The sequence below is a fragment of the Setaria viridis genome, chromosome 2 (genome assembly GCF_005286985.2).
Source record: "Setaria viridis chromosome 2, Setaria_viridis_v4.0, whole genome shotgun sequence".
Taxonomy (NCBI): Eukaryota; Viridiplantae; Streptophyta; class Magnoliopsida; order Poales; family Poaceae; genus Setaria; species Setaria viridis.
This window is the reverse complement of record NC_048264.2, coordinates 34,637,602-34,662,534: the sequence shown is the minus strand read 5'-3', so window position 1 is coordinate 34,662,534 and position 24,933 is coordinate 34,637,602. Positions and strand designations below refer to the sequence as shown.

General features: G+C 43.2%; 1 protein-coding gene across 2 annotated transcripts; it reads left to right on the top strand.

Moving 5' to 3' along the window:
• The first annotated feature begins 7,794 nt into the window (after positions 1-7,794).
• LOC117842536 (uncharacterized) lies at positions 7,795-18,318 on the top strand. 2 transcript variants are annotated; one of them, XM_034723010.2, is made up of 10 exons: positions 7,795-8,090; positions 11,748-11,951; positions 12,036-12,110; positions 12,474-12,971; positions 13,364-13,729; positions 16,107-16,198; positions 16,295-16,341; positions 16,418-16,470; positions 17,551-17,846; positions 18,071-18,318. In XM_034723010.2, the coding sequence occupies exons 2-9, from the start codon at positions 11,805-11,807 to the stop codon at positions 17,836-17,838; spliced, it is 1,566 nt and encodes a 521-aa protein (XP_034578901.1). In that variant the 5' UTR covers positions 7,795-8,090; positions 11,748-11,804; the 3' UTR covers positions 17,839-17,846; positions 18,071-18,318. The 2 variants fall into 2 exon arrangements, with proteins under 2 accessions (XP_034578901.1, XP_034578902.1); XM_034723011.2 differs by lacking the exon at positions 7,795-8,090 and having other exon boundaries at positions 10,909-11,951.
• Positions 18,319-24,933: the final 6,615 nt, after the last annotated feature.

The following is a 24,933-nucleotide window of genomic DNA, read 5'->3' as shown; positions in this document are numbered from 1 at the left end:
GTGAACTCCTCAAACTCCCCTGAGGTAAACATTGACCCATGATCAGTTATAATAGTCTGAGGAATACCAAACCGATAAATAATATGCTCTTTCACAAATTCAATCATGTTGGCTGACGTCACAACTTTTAAAGGAACTGCCTCAACCCACTTGGTGAAATAGTCAATAGCCACCAATATGAACTTATGCCCTTTGCTCGACGGTGGATAGATCTGACCGATGAGGTCAATTCCCCAGCCTCTAAACGGTCACGGCTTTATTATCGGGTTCATAGCCGAGGCCGGTGCTCGTTGCACGTTGCCGAATTTCTGACAATCCTGACATCCTTTATAATGTTTAAAACAATCTTCAAGTATCATTAGCCAGTAATACCCATTGTTTCTAATCATCCATTTCATCTTGAAGGCTGATTGATGGGCCCCACATACACCTTCATGAATTTCACCCATCAAAGTTTTTGCTTCCTCTACATCAAGGCATTTGAGTAATACTCCATCAATTGTCCGATAAAACAAATCATCTTCAAGTAATACGTACTTTGTGGCCTGGAAACGTATCCGCCGATCAACCTTCTTGGGCGGATCCTTCAGATAGTCAGCGATTCCTTTCCTCCAGTCGTCGACCGCAAGCTCTAGAGCCAAAGCGCCTTGAATCAGCCGGTAACCAGAAGCGTGTTGGGCAAGTCTATTAGCTTCCTCGTTGTAATCTCTAGGGATATGTTCGATAACTACAGTTTTAAATTCTTTGAGTAATTGGAGGCATTCCTCATAATAAATCCTTAGAATATCATCTTTGCACTCGCATTTTCCAGTCAACTGGTTTACGATAAGCATGGAATCCCCAAATATTTCCACCGCATCAGCCTTGACCTCCCTCAACAATTGGATGCCCTTTAAGACAACCCGATATTCTGCTTGATTATTAGTAGCGGAAGCCTCAATCGGCAGAGAGAAATCATAACTTGCCCCCCGAGGCGATATGAGGATGATGCTGATTCCTGATCCAGCCCCACATGAAGATCCATCAAAGTACAATGTACATGGAGCTGGCTCGACGACAGTAATCTCTAGTCCACAATGCTGGGCTACGAAGTCGGCCATTAGTTGACCCTTAACAGCCTTGGCCGATTCGTACCTCAAATTGAATTCTGAGAGGGCCAGAATCCACTTTCCAATCCTCCCCTTTAAGATCGGCAGCGACAACATGTATTTGACGACATCATATTTACACACGACTACACATTCCGCCGATAACAGGTAGTGCCTGAGTTTGGTACAAGAGAAATACAAGCAAAGGCATAACCTTTCCACCAGAGAATACCTGGTTTCAGCGTCCAAGTGTCTTCTGCTGACGTAATAAATCATCCCTTCTTTTCCTTCAAACTCCTGGACCAGCGCCGAACCAATAGCTCGTGCATCAGCCGATAGGTACAATCGGAAAGGTTTATTAGCTTGAGGAGGAACCAACACAGGAGGGGACACCAGGTATTGTTTGATATCATCTAACGCCTTCTGTAGTTCTTCACCCCAAAAAAACTCCTGGTCGGGCTTCAACTTCAACAATGGGCTGAAAGCTTGAATGCGTCCAAACAGGTTTGATATGAATCTCCGGATAAAGTTGATCTTGCCGATTAAGGACTGCATCTCAGTCTTATCTTGTGGGGCCACAACTTTGTTGATGGCGGTTATGATCTTCTGGTTGATCTCGATGCCGTGCTCGTGGACCATGAAACCCAGAAACTGACCGGCCGAAATGCTAAAAGCACACTTGTTCAGGTTCATTTTCAACCCATGCTTCCTCGTGCACTCCAGCACCTTGTGTAGATCGGCTAAATGCTGTTGATGTCCCTTTGACTTGACAACGACATCATCGATGTAAATTTCCACCAGAACACTGATAAGCTTGTGGAATATATAATTCATGGTCCTCTGATATGTAGCTCCAGCGTTTTTCAAACCGAAAGTCATGATTACCCATTCGAACAAACCGAGATGACCCGGACACCTGAAGGTCGTTTTGGAGATGTCTTCTTTGGCCATTAATACTTGATTATATCCGGCATTACCGTCCATAAAGCTGATGACCTTGTGTCTTGCGTCAGCATCTATCAAAACATCGGCCATCGGCATTGGGTATCCGTCCATTAGCGTAGCTTGATTAAGATTTCTGAAATCAATGCAAACACGTAGTTCTCCATTTTTCTTGTACACAGGAACAATATTAGAAATCCAATCGGCATATGAACCCTGCTTCAATCAATCTTGTAATTTTGACCTTTATATCAGGTAGAATTTTTGGATTACAACATTGTGCGGGCTGCTGATATGGCCGATACCCTGGTTTATATGGGCAACCGGTGTTCGATAATTGACCGGTCTAGACCAGGCATCTCAAGATACTCCCAAGCAAAGCAATCTTTAAATTCTCTTAACAAGTCTACTAACTCACGCTTATACTCAGGATCTAATTTAGCACTAATATACGTCGGCCTTGGCTTGCTACCATCTCTAATGAATCGGGTGACGTGAAACCGTGCTCAAGCTTCCCATCTTCTCGAACAAACTCATCCATTAAGATGATTCTTCTGAGCCGACTGCTTGGATCGGCTGTAGACCGTAAACGGACACTTTCAAGAAATCGGTATCCCAGGTCCTGCCAGATATGCATCTGACGTGTTCGTAACTCCATTGCTGCACATCGGCTGTGGCAACGTTGTAAGAGGAATCGGCGGTGACCACTTCAATCGTGTCGCCGATCCACTGGATGAGGCACTGGTGCATTGTAGATGGGATGCAACAGTTTGCATGGATCCAGTCTCGCCCAAGCAGCATATTATAGGACCCTTTACCATTAATGACAAAGAAAGTGGTGGATAGGGTCTTACTGCCGATGGTGAGGTCGACGCAGAGTGCCACTCGGGCTAGGGATATGTTGCCTTCAAAGTCCTTGAGCATCATCTCTGTCTTGATCAAATCTTCTTCCCCATTGCCAAGTTTTTGGAACATAGCATATGGAATGATGTTCACCGCCGTGCCTCCATCTACCAACAGCTTGGTGACAGGTCTGTCGTCGACTTGCCCTTTGAGGAATAGCGCCTTGAGATGCTGGTGTTTTTCATCTTCGGGTTTTTTCAAAAGTGGCGGTCATTGGCTCCAAAGCCAACTTTGACATCCGCTCTTCTATCTCTGTTGCATTATCGCGGTCAGCGGAAGCCATGAACTCCATTGGTAAGATGAACACCATGTTCACGTCGGCAGCCGAACCCTAGTCATCATTTTCTTCATCGGCTTTTCTTCTAGGGTGCCAAACTTGAGATTTAACTCCTTTCTTATCCAACGCGTGCCTCTGTTCTTCCTCTTGTTGTTCCCATTGGCACAAGCGCTGGCCCCTTCTCTTCTGGGATTTGGTCAAACCATCCGGGCACCTTCTGGGGTTCACTGGTTTACTCAGCGGCTTCGTACGTTTCCAACCCGGTTCTCGGCCCAATGGGTTTTCGTCGGAGACTCTTGCGTCGGCTATCTCTCCCAGCCGATTATACATGCTATCTCTCCTCAGCCGATTATGCTCGTGTACTCTGCCCCCCAGCCGATCACGCACTGAAACGCGCTTGTCATCTTGTTCGGGCTAGTTTCTGCTGATCGGTTCCTGCCCTCGATCTCCGGAGCGTGACCTCTTGAACGGGCGACTGCCGCGGTATCAACCATTGCACTCAGGACAGTTATCGGCCGATGGCAGTCTGAGATTATTCTCCCAACAGTGGACGAAGAACGGACATCTCCAGTGGTCTTCGTGCCGGCACATCATCTCTTCTTTGCATCTCGTGTCTTCCTGTTGCCTTCGATACTTGTTGAGTAGATCCCGAGACATCATAGGCCGACAGGGCCTTTCCAAGTTATCATCCTCTGTTTCTGTTTGGCCTTTTCCTTTAACATCACCGCCCGAGACCTGATTCCTAGGGTCCACAGCCCCACTCCTTCTGGCCGATTTTGATGTCAGCATCTTGGTTTGGAGTGCATTCTTTCCGCCGACGTCGACCATGTTGGCTGCGAAGAGATGCTGGTCAATCATCATCGGCTTTACTGGCTTTGTGGGGACCTCGAATTTAAGTCCCCCTTGCTCAAAGACTGATTGTATCTGTTGACAGAAGACTTTGCACTCATTGGTGTCGTGAGATGTGGCATTGTGCCACTTGTTGTACTTCATCTTCTTAAGTTGTTTGGTCGACAGGATTGTGTGGTAGGGTGAGAGCTTGATCTGCCCTTCTTGTAGCAGTAAATCGAAGATTTTTTTGGCCTTAGATGTATCGAAGTCAAACGTTTCCGGTTCCTTTTTCCCAAATGGTCATGAGATTGGCTTTTTGCCCTTAACCCATTCTGCCAAGCCGATATGCGCTTCTTCTTCTGAATCGGACCCCACCACGAATGCTACCTTTTTTTGGAAGTTTCTTCATTGGTCAAAGGGGCGCACCTCCTGGCCAAACAGCCGGTGTACTATCTGACTCAGACTCTCGAACTCCTGGGAAGCATATTTTTCTTTGATGTGTGGTAGGAGCCCTTGAAAAGCAGTATCGGCCAGCTGACCATTAGTCAAAATCAGACTGTAGCTTTTGTTCCTGACCTCTCTGAACCTCTGTATATAGCTAGCCACCGACTTGTCACTTCTTTGCTTGAGGCTAGTTAGATCTGCAAGCTTCATCTCATGGACCTCCGCAAAGAAGTACTTGTGGAATTGTTTCTCCAAATCAGCCCAAGTGACGATGGAGTTAGGCGGTAGCATCGTAAACCATTGAAAGGCTGACCCAGACAGGGACGATGAGAACAACCGCACCCTCAGAGCGTCCTGTGCAGCAGCTTCTTCACACTGGATGATGAATCTGTTGATGTGCTCGACTGTGGACGTGTCATCTTGGCCTGAGAATTTAGTGAAGTCGGGCACCTTATACCGATGCGAAAATGGCAATAGGTCGTAGGTGGGTGGGTACGACGTCCTGTATGTGTAGGTCTGCACCTTTGGCTTTAGTCCGAACTGGTCTTGTATTATATCAGCTATCCTTGCGGTCCAATCCACCTGCTGCTGATGCACAATCGACTGAGCCATCGGCATATGCTGTTGAATTTGCGGTACCGTGATTGGGTGGAAGATTGGAGCATGCTGCAGATCTTGCGGTTGGACTGTTGGATGAGGAGCCGACGGCTGCTGACGAGTAGGATCAACGTGTCGTAGCGCATCTGCTGCCTCGTCGTACAATACCATTGGTGCTGCAGTTCTGAGAGGGTCCTGGACGCCTGCCCCCTGCCGATTTTCGGAGCAGCCTGTTGATATTGCGGGACTGTTGGCTGAGAAGCTGATGGAAATGACGTCTGTATCGGAGATTTTGGGGTGTGAGCTCCTGGAGGCACCCCGTAACAAGTGGATGGGTCTAGATCGGCAGGTACTCCCACCGTTCCCCACTGCGCCGACGTCATCAACGGCGATTGCACGGAAGGGATAGGTGTAGGGTGAAACAGTACTTGTGATTGGAAATGTGGTGCACCACTATAACCTATGGGCAATGTGGTGTTGTAAACCCCGCTCTGCATCTGCATCGGCTGAGGAGCCGATTGGAACATGTTGGGTGCCGCCGAAAAGCTTCTGACCGGTGCACTGATAGGAGGGGCGTAAGCTGGTCCTTGATACCCCTGTACCGCACCATTAGCCATAGAGCTGATGACGGCGTTGTACACCGTGTGGGTCATTACCTTGGAATGATCAATCATAGCCTGATAAACTAACTGTTGGATCATCTCGGACATCTTCCCCGAGTCTTCGATGATGGTGATCTGGCGAGTAGTCGGAAGGACGGTCTTCTTGACAGGTTCCCCGCTTCTAGTACGACTGTAGCATTGTAGGCATGCCTTCTTGAATTCTTCCATAGCCTTTGCCATCTCGTCCCTCTGCTTGTCCTTGAGATCTGCCTCGGTGACTTCAATAACGTTGTCTTCTGAGATTTTGGCAGCCTTCAACATGTTGGATCTTGCTTTGGTCCCACCGAGTGTGCCAAAAGTGTGTTGACGCTAAAAGTCGGACGATGATTCCGGCTCCTGCGTCGGACACACGACCCGGGAGAATCTGCTTAGCTCCTGTTCGGGATATTACCCTGGTGCGGTTTGCACTGCGTGCCAGTCAATCTGACCTGTTGATTGACAAGGAGGAAAAGATATCAAATTCCAGACATTCGATTGGCTAAAGTTCTGATCTATTCCGAAAGATGTATCAGCAAATCGGCTGATTTAGTGTAAGGATGACCGGCTATGCAATAGCCGACAACTACGTGGCAATTGTAAAAGAAACTACTGGAGTAACCTAAATAATGCCACAGGGACAACACTTGGAACAGATCTAATTGGCTGTACTATAATAAACAATACGTTGATATAGCCGACAGTTCGTATCTCAAGCTAGATAACTGGTAATAAAAAACTAAAATAACGGGTAAAACCTATAATTCTAGTAAATACCGATAACTAACAAATAAATCTAAACAAAACAACAGCGATGCGCTCGAAGTTAAAGCTTAGATATTGCTCGATACGCGGAACTTGCAAATTGGCCGGAGGTTGTGTTGATGCAGGCCTGCCAACTCGCACGAACTTGTGAAAAGAAAAAGGATTTGGCGGAGTCACCGACTTGAAAGTAAAGTTACATGAAAAAGTAGATTTGTATTGATAATTGTGGTGTTGTTTTACAAGGCTTACGAGACACCTATTTATACCCTGCTACAACTGATTTCCTAACCTACTATGATTTTATCTCTAATTCAAAATAACAAATATTCACATACGGATATAACTCGCAATGGAGTCGAACACTAATCAACTTTTCTATGGGCCAATCCCCGCCTTCATCTTGTCACCGCCTTGGCCCATTCAGGCTCATATCGGCCAAGCTACTCTGGCTCCCAGTCGGCCAGTCCTCATCGACTCCCTCGGCTAATCGGCCGGAACACTGTAGCTCTATCGGCTGATTCCCCCAGCCACAGCTTCTTGCTTATCTGCATCGACCACGTTTTCTCTTCTTTACGCCGACCCTAACACGTGTCAAAAACTGGTGTCAACAGTTATAAGTCAACTAACAGAATCTGAAATTAAAATTCAATTTGTACGCAAAGAAACATAAAAGAGAAATCTAATTAGGGGTAGATGGGACCAAATGAAATAGTTTGGGGCCTAAATTTTGCTTAGGGGGTTGAGTGGACAAAGTAAATAGGTGAGGGGAGTAAAATAGACTTTTTTCTTTTATTTACAGGAATAGGAAAAATAATTGTTTGTTTTTTAGGATTAAATGATGTTGTTCTGTGTCTGTGCATTCATGCCGATGCATTCTTAGGTTTTGTGAGTGCATATGCTTCAAAAATATTTCTAGAATTTATTCTCATTTTCTAAGAGCTAAATCTAATTTTTGGTAGGCTCTACAATATTTTTCACGAGCTCCAAGTATTTTATTTGAACTCCTCGTGTCCCAATCTACCTTTGGAATTTTTCTTGAATTTTTTGGGATTTTCAGAGAATTTTTTGCGGCTTTATGGAATTATGTAGATTTTCTGGATTTTTCCTTTCACAAGAAATTATTTCTGAAAATAACCTAACCTATCCTGCCGGGCCGAACCCGTGGGCCCGACCCGCTCCAACTGGCCCAGCCGCAAGCCTGCTGGGCCCATTTTGGCCCAGCTGCCAGCCGCCGCCCGGTCAACCTAGGCGTGCGCGCCAGCCACCCTAGGGCCCCACGGCCTATAAACCCGTCGCCCCGGGCGCCCAAGAACCCCTGTTGCACCGCCGCTGCTCCCGCCATCCCTGCCTCCTCCAACGCTGCCGTCGCCGCCACCATCGGAGGCCGGAGGAAGCGTCGAGCGCCGCCGGTCCAATCCTCCGCGTCCATCGGCCGCCAGCGAAGACGGTCGCCACTAGGAGAAACCCTGAGCCGAACTGAAGCTAGGCCGTTGGTCCTCGTCGTTGCTCCGCCGCCGGAGAAGCGCCGCTCGCTTGAAGCCCGGTGCCGCCATCTGTTACCACCACCGGCCGAGTTCCGGCCGTCTCCGTAATCCTCCGCCGCAGGTGATCCCCTCCACTAGATCCCCATGACCACCTCCACCTCCTGCGCGGCCCGCCCGAAACCCTAGGCCGCCGGAGCGCCGGCCGGTCGGCCGGCCGGCCGGACCTCCCGGCGAAAGGTAGAAGAAGACCCCAGCGGTTTTTCGTCTAGGCCCCTGGGGAAAACTATATGTTTAGATTAGATCTCGTGTCTTGCAAGTTTCCTAGAAAAACCCCTAGAATATCCAGATCATTTCAATCTAACCCGAGTCGTAGAATCTTACAGATCTAACCCCGAGGATTTGTCTATTCGCAATGACTATTCACTGAGTCTAGAGTTTCTTCTCTGCTAGAGTTCAATAGATGTAACCACTTTTTTTTTTGCAGCCCATATAACTTTGATTGGAGCCTATAGAAAGGATAGTTATAATAACATTGCATCATCCCTGTGTTTGGACATGTTTGTGGTTTTCCTCAGCTCTCCTGCCGCTTTGCGAAAAAGTTATTATATACCATTTTCCACTATTGAACTGAAATAAAATGCAATGAGTGAAATTGTAGGTGGTACTTGATGTACTTGACCCCTGATACTGAAAATAAATCACAGCTAAAGCTTATACCTGAAACTATTTGTGCCTATTCAAACTCTACTGGTGTGACATACGATGTAGTCAACAGAACTGCCATGGCATACCAAGGTGATTTGATGCTAAACATAGTTTCGTGCTATCTTCGTAAACCACCCAAATTCAGTTAGAAAAGATCTCTTTCCATACCTGTGGGGATAGAACTTGAAAAGGCTAGCTCTTATCTACATGGTTTACATCTCTTTTGCTGCAATGGCAATGATCTGGGATCCTAACTCTACATGTATATCAAGAGGATCAAATGCTTTCCTGACAATGACAAATAGCTTGATCTGGAACTCAACGGAATATTGTTCGGTGGCAATCTTTCGGCCAATAGGACCACAGGCACAGTAACTCACAATTTCCATATCCTGCAACATCCTGATTCCTGAACCCTTCTAACCCCTGAATTACTCAAAGCTAAAATAGGTAAAATCCATCCGATACAACAATATAAGTAACAATGTACTCCCTCGGTTCCAAATTACTATTCGTTTTAGCTTTTCTAGATACATAGACTTTGCTATGGATCTAGATGTATGTATGTCTAGATACGTAGCAAGAGTTATGTACCTAGTCAAAACGAATAATAATTTGGAACGGAGGGAGTATATTGCATATATCGTAGCACTTATGCTCACCTTCACTTATCTATCCGCCGCGCCGTTCCATGCTGGCGGCCGCATGAGGCAGGAGAGGCCCAAGAGAGAAGCTATTCTCCGTTGGATCTGCCCGTGGACAGTCGGATCACCGCTGGATTCCTCATTCAGCGATCATCACCAACGAAATTTGGAAACAATATAATGTCATACAGTCATTTTTTTGACAATTTTCGCTCCCAAACTGAGCAGATTTTATGTGAAACACAATACATTTTGTATACACCTTTCCAGATTCGTAGCACAAACCATCCTGCGCCAACTCCATAAGCAAACTCTTTGGCAATCAACAAGACAACAAGAACAGATCTGCTTAACAAACTCACACGCATGCAATTAAGGGGGCAAAACGGCAAAGCCTGTCCTGTATTCTACAGAGGTAGATCAACAGGCCAGAAGCCAATCTCATTACCTCGTAAATGCTAGATATCAAACTCACCCCAAAAATAGTGTGTACCCAGTTAATAGACATTTGTAATTTTGTACAGAAACAATTTCTTTGGGCTGTGCCCACAAAAAATTAATTCCAAAAAGAAGGAGAAGAGTGAGACATGAAGGAAGAGAACAAAGTGTTAGTTTCGTATTGAAGCCCGGTCGCATACCAAGCCTAAACCAGGCAAACTCCCGAGATCGACAATCTTATCATCATGGGACTGTTCCAGTTGCTGATGTGTTGCTGCAATGCAAGATGATGCCCGCTGGTCCAGGAGATTCTTGGAGTATATTGCTTGTATTGCGGGAGTAACCTGGAGCTGATAGCAGTTAAAAGGTGTGCCATACATACATGCTCCACATCTCTAATCATCTGGATCCATCTCTTCGTCTTGCTCCGAAGATTTATTTGCATCACTTCTGTCAGATTCCTACTGCGTGTCTGGGCTAGAGTCATCTTGAGGCAACTCATCCTTGCAGTCCTCGTTTTGAGGTTCACTATTCTTGGCAGACGCCATTGCCAGGCTGTGTGCAATCCATTCAGGACACTCTTCCTCACCTCCAACCCAAGTCTGGCTTCTGGAAGCCAGATAGGGCCTTGTTTAGTTGCCTGATTTTGGGTGTCCAAAATCACTGTTGTAGCACTGTAGCACACTGTAGCGTTTCGTTTGTATTTGTGAATTATTGTCCAAATATTGACTAATTAGGCTCAAAAGATTCGTCTCGCAAAGTACAACAAAACTGTGCAATTAGTTTTTGATTTTGTCTACATTTAGTACTCCATGCATGTATCGCAAGTTTGATGTGATGGAGAATCTTCTTTTTGCATAGTGTCAAAGTTGGGAGTTTGGGGGAACTAAACAGGCCCCTAGGAATACCGCGCGAGAGCAAGGCCTGAGCTATCTGCCAAAACCAGGCCGGGCCCCATATTGCTTCCTCTCCCAAATGATGATTATTTCCAGCCACTCATCGCGGTTCTCAGTCCTCCCCCCATCGTGAAGCCACCTCTGCCCTCCGGCGACTAGGGCAACCCTCCCCGCCCCAACTCCTGGCCGCCACCGCCCCGCACCCCGCACCCCAACCCATTCTCTCGAATTCAACTGCTTATCTGAGGATATTTTTCTTCTGATCCGGAAAGATTCACCCGGGAAAGATTCGATCTTTTTCGTATTATAAGAAGATCCAAGTCGGAACCGGCCTGTGGTAATGCATCACATTTGTGATATTTGGTCATTAGTTCCTCTCTTGTTATTAACATGACAGTTTGTTGTTCTGTTGCTTTTTTTAAATAAAAAGAACCTTTGGTGAACTGCGGCATCTTTTCCTATGGCGAAGTTTGGAACATATTTCTTGGTACTTTAGAGTTGGGATCAGCATCTGTTGGCTACATTCCTCAAATCCGATGCTGTTTCTCATGTCAATACGTCAAATCTGAACCTTGGACTGAACCCGAGCTTAATTTTTTTGCACCTCGTTTTGTTGGCTCAGTCTTTAGTCTCAGTTGCTACCTAGCCATATATATATGTACTCTGCGAGTTGTGTATTCTTTTTTTTTTGTTTTGTTGGTTTGGTGCCGTGTCTTACATGCCAAGTTCTCTAATTGTGCTTCAAGTGGAATCAGCAAGGGCAAGTTAGTTATTCGTGCAAGTCAGTGACCAGTGAATATCTTTCACTTCTTGTTGAACTGAAACATCTAATTTAGCTTTTGGTTTCTGATTTCATAATTCATATGCATCAGAGTTTCTAGCACCTGGGTTCAACTGGTATGTTATAAAGTTGTTTGGCCCTTCATTTCACATATATCAATCATTGTTACATTTCAGGATTTATGCAGTAAATACAATGTTTTCTATTTGCAGCATATGTTTATGTTTCAGTGGTGTGTGATCCATTTTAGATAGAATGCCTCGTTTTATTTCATGGTCTTCTGAGTCATTGTTTGACCATTGTGTGCCTTGTAGTAATCTTCTTTGGAGCGTAATTCGAGATCAAACTTCCTTGTTTCAAAAAACGCAAGGATGGAATTGAAATTGAAGGCACCTGCCTGTGACAAAGATAATGGTAATGGCAATGATGGATCTATTACAGTGAGAAACAAGTATCCTCGGCAGCCTGCCCCTATTGTTTACCTTACTAAGGACCGCGGTTGGAGTTTCTATGAGAAGGTCGATAACTGTCCATCTGTGTGATATTCCTCTCCCCTTCTATTTTCTTCCTGTTGTGCTGACTCTTGACATTCTCTCTTTCAGTTTCTGTTACAAAGGTACGCTGAGATGGCCAGGTCCGTAGTAAATGACATAATCATCCAAGACCCTACTCCTGAGGTAAGTTACCTTAGAATTCAATTGATGGATCATTCCATTAGTTATGTTATTTAGTTTAATCCTGTAATATATATGGTGCTTCTACTGAAACAATATGTTTAGTGTTGTCATATATGAACCTTTGGATAGGAACATGTGGATTCACATACCTGAATCATGATAGGCTTTAGGTCCCCTTATATTCTCTATTCCCTTGCTGTTGATGCCTCATGTTTGGTTTCATCTCTAGGCTACCACAACTTGCTTGGTTTACAAGGTTCTGTTGTTGTTATCACATATGCACCTCCATAGACAGTTTGTTGAGCTCTTTTATATATATAGCTGATGCCTTTCACCTTTTTCAATTCTAATGGATCCATCTAGTGGGTGTGTAATACATTCTTCGACAAATATGACCAAATGGAGCCCATCCTTGAAAAGGATAGCGCCCAGTGCTTCCTCCAATTTTTCAAGAAATGCGCAGGCAGGGGCATGACATGGAATCTTACCATCACTTCACAAACCTTAACCCACATGATCAGTTTCAATGCCCTGCGGTGTGCAGAAGTTGTATTGGAGGGCAAGGCACCTGAGCTCTCTGGGCTGCATGCCAATCCCAACTGCATAAACAACAATGGATACTTCCCGCTCCACGAAGCTGCTGAAAGGTTCTCTGTTGAGATGATCGAACTGCTCTTACGCCATGGCGCATCAGCCAATGTACGCACAGTTGGCAATGTTGTCATTGAGAACCTACTCCCGCTCCATGTTGCAGTTGAGAATACTTGCCTGCATAAGTATCTGGCGGACAATCTTTCTTCCTGCCGGAACTATCTGGATTACATCTACAAGCTTATCCATCTGCTGTATCTGCCTGAAATGGTTTGTGCCCCCCCCCCCCCCCCATCTGCTGTATCTCGTGTGAACACAAAGTTCTTTTTCCAGCTAGCTGTGATCTTGCCATAGATCCCAGGCAACTGCTAAAATGAATTAGTGATACTATGGACTGAGCACCCTTTCCATCTCGATTTGGCGGAGAAAGTATATAGTTTCCCGTTGTTAAGCTTTTGGCTTACTTCATGTGTCCGTGCATGTCTTCAATAAAATATACACTAAATATTGCTATTACCTTTTTTTTTCCTTGGAGTTTTTCCTTAATCCATATTTACTTTGATAGGAGGAAACAAAGCGATATATAGAAAGTTATTCAGCACAACTTGCTTTCATACAAATGTTAAATGACACTTTAATTGTTGTTCCTTGCTGTTTTACAGAAGATCTTCTTGGATACAACTAGACTGCTTGCAGAAAAGACAAATAATCTACTTGAAGAGGTCTGGATTTACATTGAGGGTGGAAAACTTATCCAGTCTGCAGTTCTACTGCTTGCTGCTCAGGAGCATATCCGTGGGAGCTGCTCCTCCAATATAAATGGCAGTAGTAAGAAAGATGGGTTTGACATTATCAATAAGCGTCTACTGAGGCAATCCATTGCCTTAAGATGGGGAAAAGGCTCAAATGAAATGGCACAGAAGCTTCTGGAGGAAAAGAGAACACTTAATGATTGTGCAAGGCTGCTTGTTGATGTAATTTCCCATGTTGTTGAACCTCTTTCAGCATACATTCAGGCACATTCAGAGGTAGGCGTTTTTCTGTCTATTGCCGCTGCAGTGCCGATGCCTGGTTCTTAGTATTTTATTTTTTTTATTTTACTACAGTTAGCATTGCTGTTAAGAAAATACATGCCCTAATCTTAGTAGCATGAAGAATGTTAATAGTTCTTACGTTGAATGAAAAGATTGATATATATGTTATATTTGACAGACTTGTAATAAGGGTTCGTTCTTTTTAACGGAGCTATACAGAAATGAACTTAACTTTTGCAAAATCACTGGTTGAGTTCATTATTTTTAATGAATCTAAACAGAAATGAACTTAACTTTTGCAAAATCACTGGTTGGTTTGCAACCTGTTGACTCTGGTTGGATTTGCATAGACGGCATAACTTGCTTTGTTCTATTTGGTGGAGTTTCAACTTCGCCTTAGAAACATCTCAATTTTATACTTTCCACAGTGTTGTGGCTTCTCATTAAAGTTTAAGAGAGCCCCTCTTGTGTTGAGAAACTGGAGGTCTTCTCAACTAGTGCTTGGACCATGGGCTTAGCCCAGGAGCAGTCATACCTTCCTAGGTTTGTTCCAATAGTAGTACTCATCCTTAAGATAGAATATATCGTACTCTTGTCTAGTGAGCTAGAGATTGGATTGCATTAGTTATGAGAGTAGATACCATCTATTAGGGGTATTCCATCCCTACAATCTTCCAAGTAAATTTAATATCTGAATTCCAGAGTTGGTATTATATTAATAAGATTGCAACACATTTACTAATCATATTGATATGTGGTACATATGTCACGAGGTTTCTTTGGTATAATTTGGACTATGGAAGTGTTGTATTACGTTGAACATATGCCAATTTCGTTTTAGCCTCTTGCTGCAATGTTTTAAGAGGTGTCTTGCTTAGACCAATGAACTTTTCTTACAGCAAGTATATATGAACTACACCTGTCTTTTTCCATAACTCGGAGAACTACACTTCCAAGCTCAAAATTATCAATGAACTAACTACTACTTCTTCGAACCCTTATCCCAGAACTGTACTTATTGTGCCCATATTTCCGCAAAGATACACATTTTACCTGCTGATGACAACTATGACCCACATGCCATGCACATATGGCTCTACTGACCTCTGAGTGGTTGACATGTGGGCCTAGTATTGCAGCTCATGCTAAAAATAGATGCAGTTTTCTGAAGTGTAGTTTCTGATAATTTAGCAAAGCTCACTGAAATCTATTCATTCTTTCTTGATGTTATAGGTTTGTGAACTCATAATTAGGGAAAAAACATGACGATATGCCTCCATTAAAGTTATTTATCTTGCTCCCTCATTGAATGTCTAAACCACCCATAGTAAGCAATGGACAAAGGAATTAGTCTTGTAAAATTGTCGCTAGCACTAAGGGCTTGTTTGGATGCTGCCTGCCAGGCAGCTTGTCAGCCCAGGCAGCAGCGCCAGCCGCAGGCGTCCGAAATTGGACCCCTGAGATCGCTGCCTGCGCCAGGCAAATTTGGCAAGACTCGAAGCAAACAGGCCCTAAATGAGGTAGTGAATTCTCTTCTTGGAATCATAGAACATCAAATAAAAAGGATCACTTTTCATCTATGGAATTAAAATAATCTAAGGGAGTATGCCTTAAAACTTTCTCTTTTGTTTAATGTAATAAACATGAACTATAAACAGCAAAAACCTCTACAATTTCTGTTGTAAGTCGTAACTTGGCCTCATATATGGAGTAACTACTCCCTCCGTCCCAAATTATAGGTCATTTTGGCTTTTCTAGGTTCATAGGTGTTTGCATGCATCTAATGAAACTTTTATACACCTTGTAACTGATTACTATATAATTATGCCATAGTAGTGAATATATTTTTTAGTTTGTATCAGATGCTATATGTAAGACGGCTAACAAGTCTGTGTTAATCTCATTAATATATTGTTATGAATTCAAGTTATGGCTATGTAGATACAGGTCATTCTATGTTAGGGTACAGATAATGCTGACCTTGTTTGTTTACAAATGAATAGACATATTTATAAAGAGCTTCTGTAACTATGCTGAATGTTCGCAGCTGGTGTTAAGTTTCATATTAGATAGCCGCTTTCTAAAATTTAACATGTTTTCTAAAATGTCTGCCCCACAATTTTGTTCTTGTTAACATTCTTATTATGTAGTTTATAGAACAAGTAGTAAATTGAATGTGATTCTATGTTTGTAACTGTTTTTTGCACGCTGTTCTATTGTCTTCCAACTCTTATTGCAAACAATTCTTTCCATCATCTCTTTGGTACCATTGTTTATATGATCGCTACATTGTATGCACAATAGCTTAGCAACGTATTGCCTTCTCTGTTTATTTTGCTCTACCTTATGCAACAGTTTGTATGTCATGCAGGTGTCCCGAATGGAGGTCTTGGAACATGTTTCATCTATCCTCAAAGACTATGGGTTTCTCCCCACTGAAGAAATCATGGACGCTATAAACCTGTATTACTCTTTGTACTGCTTCACACAATAATTTTCTTGGCAAATACATGTTTATTTTGTTGATTATTTTATTTTGTCTTGGACTTTTTCTTGAAGCCAACCTTATGACTGCAAAATGTCAGACAAAAAGTCACGTCGCAAAGGTGTGTTGGGCGCAAGTGGTTCTTTATCCATTTAACAAAAAATCAGCCCTAACCTTTTTTTTTCATGGACTTGTAGGTGCAAAAAGAGCAGTTATGAAAACGGCTAGTCTGCATGCTGCAGAGGAAAAGGTAAAGATAATTAAATGTTGTTGTATTGGAGAATCTCTATCTTCGCTTCTTGATCTTTTTGCAAACTGCCTTGTTTTGTTGTGAGATGCCGTTCACGAGGTGTTCACATAAACAATATTGTGGGTAATGTAGCATACTATCATCAGATTAGTCACTTGCATGTTTAGTTTGGTATCAAGTTAGATTTGGTTGCTAGTTCATTATTATGGGCTGGTGCTTATAAGTTATTATAAGCCATGACATTTATCTCTTTATTAGAGACGCAAAGCTGTTGTCAATTTCTCATCTGTAGTCTCACCCCCCCCCCCCCAACACACACACACAGAACAAAAAAGATCTTGGCCTTGGCAATGTTTACTCTGTAATGGTCTACATGCTTCAATTCAGTACTTTAAATTTTATTATGGAACAATACAAACTGTTTGAAGTCAGGGATTGTCCTAGAACTTACCCTGTGAACAAATCTGCAAGTAATAGGTAGACTAGATGTTAAATGTATTTGCTTTACTTGCATTATGCTAACATCTATTTTCCCGTTTTTTGGTGTGTGGATGCTTGATCTTGTGATAACTGCTTTTGGTCTTGTTTCAGTTAGAACGGTAATAAGTAATATTGTGGTCGCAAAAAGAAAGAAAGCTACAGGAATTTATGCCTTTTTCCTGTTCCATTTTTTTATTTACATCAACTTCAAAATTACTTAAGGAAAGTTATGTCCCAACTCGACAAACTACATTGTTTTGAATTGCTTCCAAATAGACAAATACACATCATATTGCAATGCCACAGCATTCCAACTACGATTCGTCTCTGCCATGCTAATGTGATGGAGAACGTCAGTCTGGCACATTATTGTTATTTTTAACACCTTAGTGTTGTTGAATAATTTGTTGCATCTGGAATTTGTTTGGTGCCTGTGAGAAAGATGCTGATAAAGGAAAGTGCAGTGCAACCTCTTTCGAGGCAATAACATAAGTATGTTTTGCTTGTTATGTTTGTGCCATGCCTTGTCCTGGTTCAACAGCTTATCATGTGTTATTTGAGCATGCTATTTGATTGTAACTTTATTGAAATATGTTACAGGCTGCAAGAACAGAAGTAGGTGGCGGATGGGATCCCACATATGCAAGGAGAAGTTATTTCCCATATTGGAGATCACTGTTACGAACCCGTTGTCCTGTGAGAGTGTATCCAGCCTATGCAAGCGCAGAGGCTAGGTTCCCAATGGTCAATGGATGTACTCCAATTACAGATCATAAGCTTAGTTCAGTGGGAAGAATCACAGCACTTACAAGCAATCAACCCAAAAGGAGCTTTAGCACTGCTGCTATTGGGGCGTTCAGGCTCTTGAAATTGCTAAAGCATGCATGAGTAGAAAGGTATGCCACAAATTTTGTTTCCCTGTCCCAATTTTTCTGAACATGTCCCACATGACCGCAAGAATTAATGCGGTGAAGTTGCTAGTAAGATCAATCGATAGAACTTCTGTAACTTGCTTGGTAGGGTTAGGTATTCTTTTACCGTGTCTTGTTTTCTGCTGTTTAAGTTTGTATGACACCATGCTCCAACATACCTTTGTGCCACCATGTTTTTGTTTGAGCAGGTGCCTGGTGGCAAATGGGTGTTACAACGTGCAAGTTTCTCCAAGATCGAGCTGGTTGGTCACTGAGTGTTGCGTTTTTTAGTGGATGTTCCCAATTAAATGGCATTGACGTGGCTAAACCTTATGCTACTATGGCCTTTGTGTGTTAATGGCCGTGTAATACTAACTGACTATAATAATTGTGGGTGACCTGGACCTAGACAATGCCCTAGGCTTAATGCAATGGGAAATGTGCTTTTTTTCCCAAACGTGTCGGTTTGTGTCTCAGACTCCAAAATGCGAATTCCACCCGCCTCTGAAATTACATACTATAGGGAAATGTTCATCGTGCCATCAAATTCGTTCGCGAGAGGTGGTTATCAAAGAATAACTAAAATCTTACAAATTTGGCTTCTTTTCTGAACTTCTGTATATGTGCTACGAAACATGTTTAAAGAGGACTAGGATCGTGCCCGTGTGTTGCTACGGGCGGTAAAATTTTGGCAAAATTTTTATTATATTATGATACATTGAGTATTCAATAAGATGATAATAATGTATTAAATAAACAAAAAACTCATAACAATAGTATAAAAATATAGTGCTTTGTTATCATACGATTCTAACAATTTGTTGTTTTTAGCCGTATTGAGATACACAAGGATCAATTCTACATAAGTGTCAAAGCAAATATGAAAACAAATAAACTGGCTCATATATGAGCCTTAACTATCAGATTAAGTGCATAAAGTGTATAGGACTTTAAATAAGAAGGCATGAAGCACTTAACATTTAAGTTCATGCCTGCCATCTGATGCTAACAAACAATTATTTTGCAAAGGAAACTAAGACTAACACACTGATCACTTGAGTGCCATCTTCGACCTTCCCCATGCTGCAATTCTACAGAATTATATTCACCTTTGCCTGTACACGGTTTCTACTAACTCGAGTACTAAAGTAGACATGTAGAATTGCTACAATAGCACTGATTGATCTTCTATATACCTATCTCATCAGCAGCATAAGCTACGAAGAGTATTCATTCTTTTCACTAATCCATACTAAATAATAATGTATAGACCGCATTAGAACACATAAAAGGAAGCAGAGGCAAATAATATGGGACCAATCAATATACTGTAGAAACCCTTGTGACTCCATCGGCTAGGCCTCTGTCTTCCTCTATCGGCAAGGCTTTCATCATCATCGGCCGATCTCTTATAGCTTCATCGGCTAAGCTCTCTGCAACCCCATCAGCCGATTCCACTAGCCGTTGTCTTTCCGCTATGCATCGGCATCTCGGCTTCCGACGCCATTATGTTAAAAAACGGTGTCAACATTATGGTATTGTATCACATATAGCAGGAACTAGATGCCTCAATTTCTGTATTTCTCTTGCATGTTCAGAAAATCCTTTGGCTGTAATAATGGAAACCTTTCACAAAAGGGTATCGTCCAAGCTAGATCTTAGTATTCTGTGAATTAATCTGAAAGCAATTGGTCAGCTAGAGAGAAAATGTCCTATTAAGTTATACTAATATGCACAGACCTATTTTACCTCTTATCTCTCTGTCTGTCTTGTTTAGTCATTTTGATTATAATTTGGAGATGATATATGTGTAATATTTATCAAATCCATTGTTATGACTAATCATATTGCGAATTTGCGATGGCAAAAAGAAAAGAGCAGCCAGAGTATCTGTATTTTGTCCTGATTGGAAATGTTTACATTTTCCTTCATTTCTTTTTTTTTGCAAGGATATTTTTCTTCATTTCGAATCCTGTAAAGAACAGGAAATTTCTAAATTGGCAATGTCATGTCCTCTGCGCACGCCTTTGAATTGCCTTTAAAATCAAGTGGTATATTTGCAATCGCTAGTACTCCAATGACAGATGATTTACATCTGTCAGACTGTCACACACTAATATAGTAGAGAGACTACAATGTTCCCATCTGGCGTTTAACCAAAGAAAAGGGAGAAACAGAATAAAACGTTAAAAGAAAATTAAAGTTGGCTCAGCCATGGCTGAATTGTGTAGATTGTTCAGATTCGCCAAATACATCCAATGTGAGACTTGAAAATGGGGCTCGGTACATTTTGTTTTTCTCTAACTAGCATGATCTTTGACTGCTTTTACTGTTATTGAACAATTTTTGCAATCAGAAAAAATTACTGGGTGCTTGTAAGATAGATCCTGATGAAGCAAACTTGCACTGTGAATAATCATCAGAGGCAATAGCAGAAGCATGTTTCAGTTGCTATGTTATGCATGCAGATTGCTCGTTCAGCAGTGTATCATGTGCCTTGGGCGTGGTAATCAGCTACTATCCTACATTCTGGTAAACACCCTTTGTATCTGATGTTTTATTTTTAAGTAATAATTTTGAGTAGATTATGATATCTTTTGAACTAGTAGTGCAAAATAACATGTATGTACCATTTGAAGTGAGTGTGTTCCTGGCTAGTCGCAAAAATAAGGATGCTATGGGTTTCTAGTTTCTACGATGCTTAATTATTTTTACTGAACTCTGCCACAAGCTGCGCGGAAGAAAATCAGAGGATGGGATCCAACATACAGGAGGAGAAGTTTCTTCCCGTATTGGAGATCGGTGCTGCAAGCCAAGTGCCGTGTGAGGATGTATCCAACCCTATGCATGACGAGAAAACGAAGGCATGTCGGAGCTTTCTCTCGAACAACTCCGTAACGCTTCAAGCAACTCATCAATGGGCAGTGGAAATCGTAATAAAGTTGGCCAGTCGGGAAGAATTCCCCAGCAACTGGCGAGCAAACATCAATCGAGAAGGCTCTTCGGGCACCGCTGCGTTCACTCTATTGAAGGTGCCAAAGAAAGAGTGAATAGTAGAATAATGGTATGTGTTGCGTGGTTTTTTTTTTCCTGGTTGATGATTATGTGCGTTCAAACACAAAGTGCATGAAAGGAAAGCTTTGAAAACATATCATTGAAAGCGAATTGCTGAAGATATAACCTCAGCAAAATCCACGTCGATTGAGAATTCATCAAAGTTTGCTGGCCGAGTGCCTTTTTTTTTCAATTGAACAGATCGACGTGTGAATTGTGGCTTGTTGTACACTTGTACTATTGCTGCTGTTTTTTCTTTTTTGCAGCAATCACCTCGGCTGCACGCAGTGTTTGTGTGTGAGCAGAGAGATGCCTCTGTGCCTGTGGTTATTGGGCAGAGCTGTGTATTATTGGGTACTGCCCCGCCGTACTGGAGCACCGTACTAGGGGAGAATTGTTGGCTTTGATCTGAAGAAGGGTGTCGTTTGGTTTCGTTGCTTATTTTTAGCACGTGTCATATCGAATGTTTAGATACTAATTAGAAGTATTAAATGTAGACTATTTATGAAACCAATTATATAGATGGAGGCTAAATGGCGAGACAAATCTTTTAAGCTTAATTAATCCATCATTAGCAAATATTTACTGTAGCAACACATTGTCAAATCATGAACTAATTAGGTTTAATAGATTCATCTCACCGTTTAGCCTCCACTTATGTAATGGGTTTTGTAAATAGTCTACGTTTAATACTCTTAATTAGTATCTAAACATTCGATGTGACGGGTGCTAAAAATAAGTAAGAGTAACGGCCGAAGTAACATTTTTGTTGCACCTTATCATGCGCAAATCGGCAAATGGTACATGCACGTTGCTGGTCTGCAGAAAACGCTCGAGGCATGACCTGACTGAAACTTTGGACCTGTTTGGTTGCCTGGACGAGGGTAGCCTGGCTCATACCAGCCAGCTAGGCTCCCCGAAGCCAGGTCGAGCGCATGCAACACCTCCTTGTTTGGTTGACTGTGTGCAATGAGCCAGGCTCATCGGAGACGGTGTTTGGTTGCCTGAATGTACTCCAAATTTGAAAAACTAGATGCAGGGAACGGTGTTTGGTTAGTCGCATGCAACAAGTTGAGGTTACCTCCTTCATGCAGTGGTAAGAATACCACTGCCTTGTTTAGCACAAGGAGGTAACCATAACTAAAATGACAGTAACTTGCAAACATGATCGACATTACAACAACTTGCAAACTAAAAAGGCAATGATTACAAACTGAACAACTATAATTACATTTTTAACATTCCATAATTCCATCTTCTTCAGATCAGGTGCAACAGGTTCATGTGATGCAGTTGGCTTGACCTCTTTGTTTTGAAGACCGTAGAAGGCTGCAAATGCTTCTTCACTTGACTTGTACTTCTTGTGGCAAGCACCCTTGTAGCCACTGACCTGAGCATGGGCATCAACCCAATTGGAGTAAACTCCAGGTTATCGGCTAACATGAACAACATACGAGGCCATAGATGTCTACAATTCATGAAACATTAGTAACGTATATAAATATAAAGATGCTGTTGGTGCTAGAAACCAGCCGATTGAATCTCTAGCGTCGGACACACGACCCGGGAGAATTTGCTTAACTCCTGTTCGGATGATCGCCCTGGTGCGATTCGCGCGGTGTGCCAGCCAATCTGACCTGTTGATTGGCAAGGAAGAAACGTGTCAGATCCCAGAGGTTGCGATCGGCTAAGGTTCCGATCTCGAGGTAGCTTATCAGCAAATCAACCGATTTGCTGTAATAAAGAAATCAGCTATAATACAGCCGATTACCAGATAACGTTGGTGGAGAACACTGCTAGAGTAAACTAAACAACGCTACAGTAGCAACGCTAGGGACAGATCTTAATCGGCTATGCAAAAAGTAATAGATTAAGCAACAAGATATAAGTAAGCCGAAAGTCCTAATTCCAAGCTGGATAACTGGTGATAAAACTAGAACAACAGGTAAAACCTAGAATTCTAGTGAATATCGATAACTGGTGAATAAATCTAAACGAAACGACAGCGATGCGCCCGAAGTTAAAGCTTAGATATTACTCGATAAACGAAACTTACAAAATCGGCTGGAGATCAAGCTGATGCAGCCCCGCCAACCCGCACGAACTCGTGAAAGTAAGAAAAGTACTGGCGAAGTCGCCTGAAAGTAAAGTGCGAGGAAATAGTAGGTTGTTGTATTGATTTAATTTATGATTACAGATCTCTAAAGATGGCTATTTATAGCCTGTTACAACCAATCCCTTAACCGATTAGGACTCTATCTCTAAACTTAAACGAAAACAAATATTTACAAGCATAACTCGTATCGGAGTTGGTCATTGCGCTCCCATGGGCCGATCTCCTTTTTATCTTCATAGTCCACTTCAGGTCCATATTGGCCCAATTGCTCCAGCCTCCCAATCGGCCGATCTCCACCAACTCCATCCGCCGAAATACTGCAGCACCAATCGACCGATCTCCAACTGTAGAACCAATCGGCCGACTCCCAATCGTGACCTCCGTGCCTCGCCGCATCAGCTGATTCTTTCCCTTCTTGACGCCGATTCCATACGTGTCAAAATCTGGCGTCAACACATGCCCCCTAGTTTCGGAGTAAAACATAATCTTTACTTCGAAATTCCTTTCAACTTCCCATCCGAAACAAACGCATTAAAAATACCCTTCCGTTTCGCGGTCTTCTGCCTGATGATTGCAATCTTTTCGAAACGGACGCCCACGACAACCACTCCTCCTGAAAAAATCGAACTGCCGGCGTGGTAAAAATCTCACTTTACCCCTTCTCAGACCACCCTTAAATATCAACACATCCCGTACTTCTTTTTCACGAGCCCACGTCTTCCTTCTTTGGCGCACTGATCTCCTTCTTCCTCCGGCGTCTCCTTAGCCTCCAATCTTTCTCTCCGGTGACCTTTTCCATCTACATTCCATCCCATCTCTCCGATGGCGACACCCTCAGGCACTTCACCAACATCCGAAGTCCCGGAGACGACTCCACTAGCAGCGGCTCCAGCGGCAATGGCGGCGGCTCCATCGGCAGGAGCGGGAGCTCCATCGGCGGGAGCGGGAGCCTCGACGGAGGTCCCACCAACGGCTTCAGCACCCGTAGCTCCGCCGGTGATCCCGTCAACCATGATGAGCTTCATACCGGAGGTTTTTACCGAAACTTCTCTTTCTTTAATACCAATGTATTTACGTTAGATCCGTTCTTACTTCCGCCCCCCTTTTTTTTCTTTTTTTTAGGCGGTTAGACACCAGATTACCATCCGCCTTATCGAAACCCCTGGTCTTATCTGCTTTGGTCCCATGGGGAACCCAGATCCAACTGACTTTATCAATTTGGAAACCCATAGAATTCCATTCAAGCAATCAACCATGGACCTAGACCACTGGTCAGGCACTTTCAGATCATGGCCGAATGAAACCCCCGGTTGGAGGGAATGGTACCAACGGATAGCCGCCTCCAAAAGAGTTCAATGGGATGAGCACAAAATCGGCCAGTGCATCGATCTGTCTTTGTCCCAAATGGAAAGGAATGAGCCCTTAGTAATAGCAGCTTCCTACTTCTGGTCCGACGCTCTCAACGCGTTTCTCTTCGGACATGGGCCTATGACTCCCACCTTGGTCGATGTGGTCATGTTGACCGGCCTTGACATTTCCTCCCCTGATACTCCTTTCCGTTACCTGGCCAAAACGTCCCATCGGCTGGAGATGAAAGGAATCGGTGGGTGGAAAGGATTCATCAAGTGCAATAGGAGGGCCGGGACAGTCGCAGAAAGGGAGCATGCGGCATTCCTAATGATGTGGCTAGAGAAACACCTCTTTTGTGGGAGGGCAGCCGGTCCATCTACTAACACACAGGCTCTGGCTGAGGTGCTGTCGATAGGAGCTTCTGTTCCTCTTGGAAAGCATTTACTGGGATCAGTTTATCATATGTTGCACCAGATTGGCGTAAAGCTATCCAAAGGAGAGCCGATTGGAAACCCAGGTGGACCCTGGTGGTTCATCAACTTGTGGCTCAAC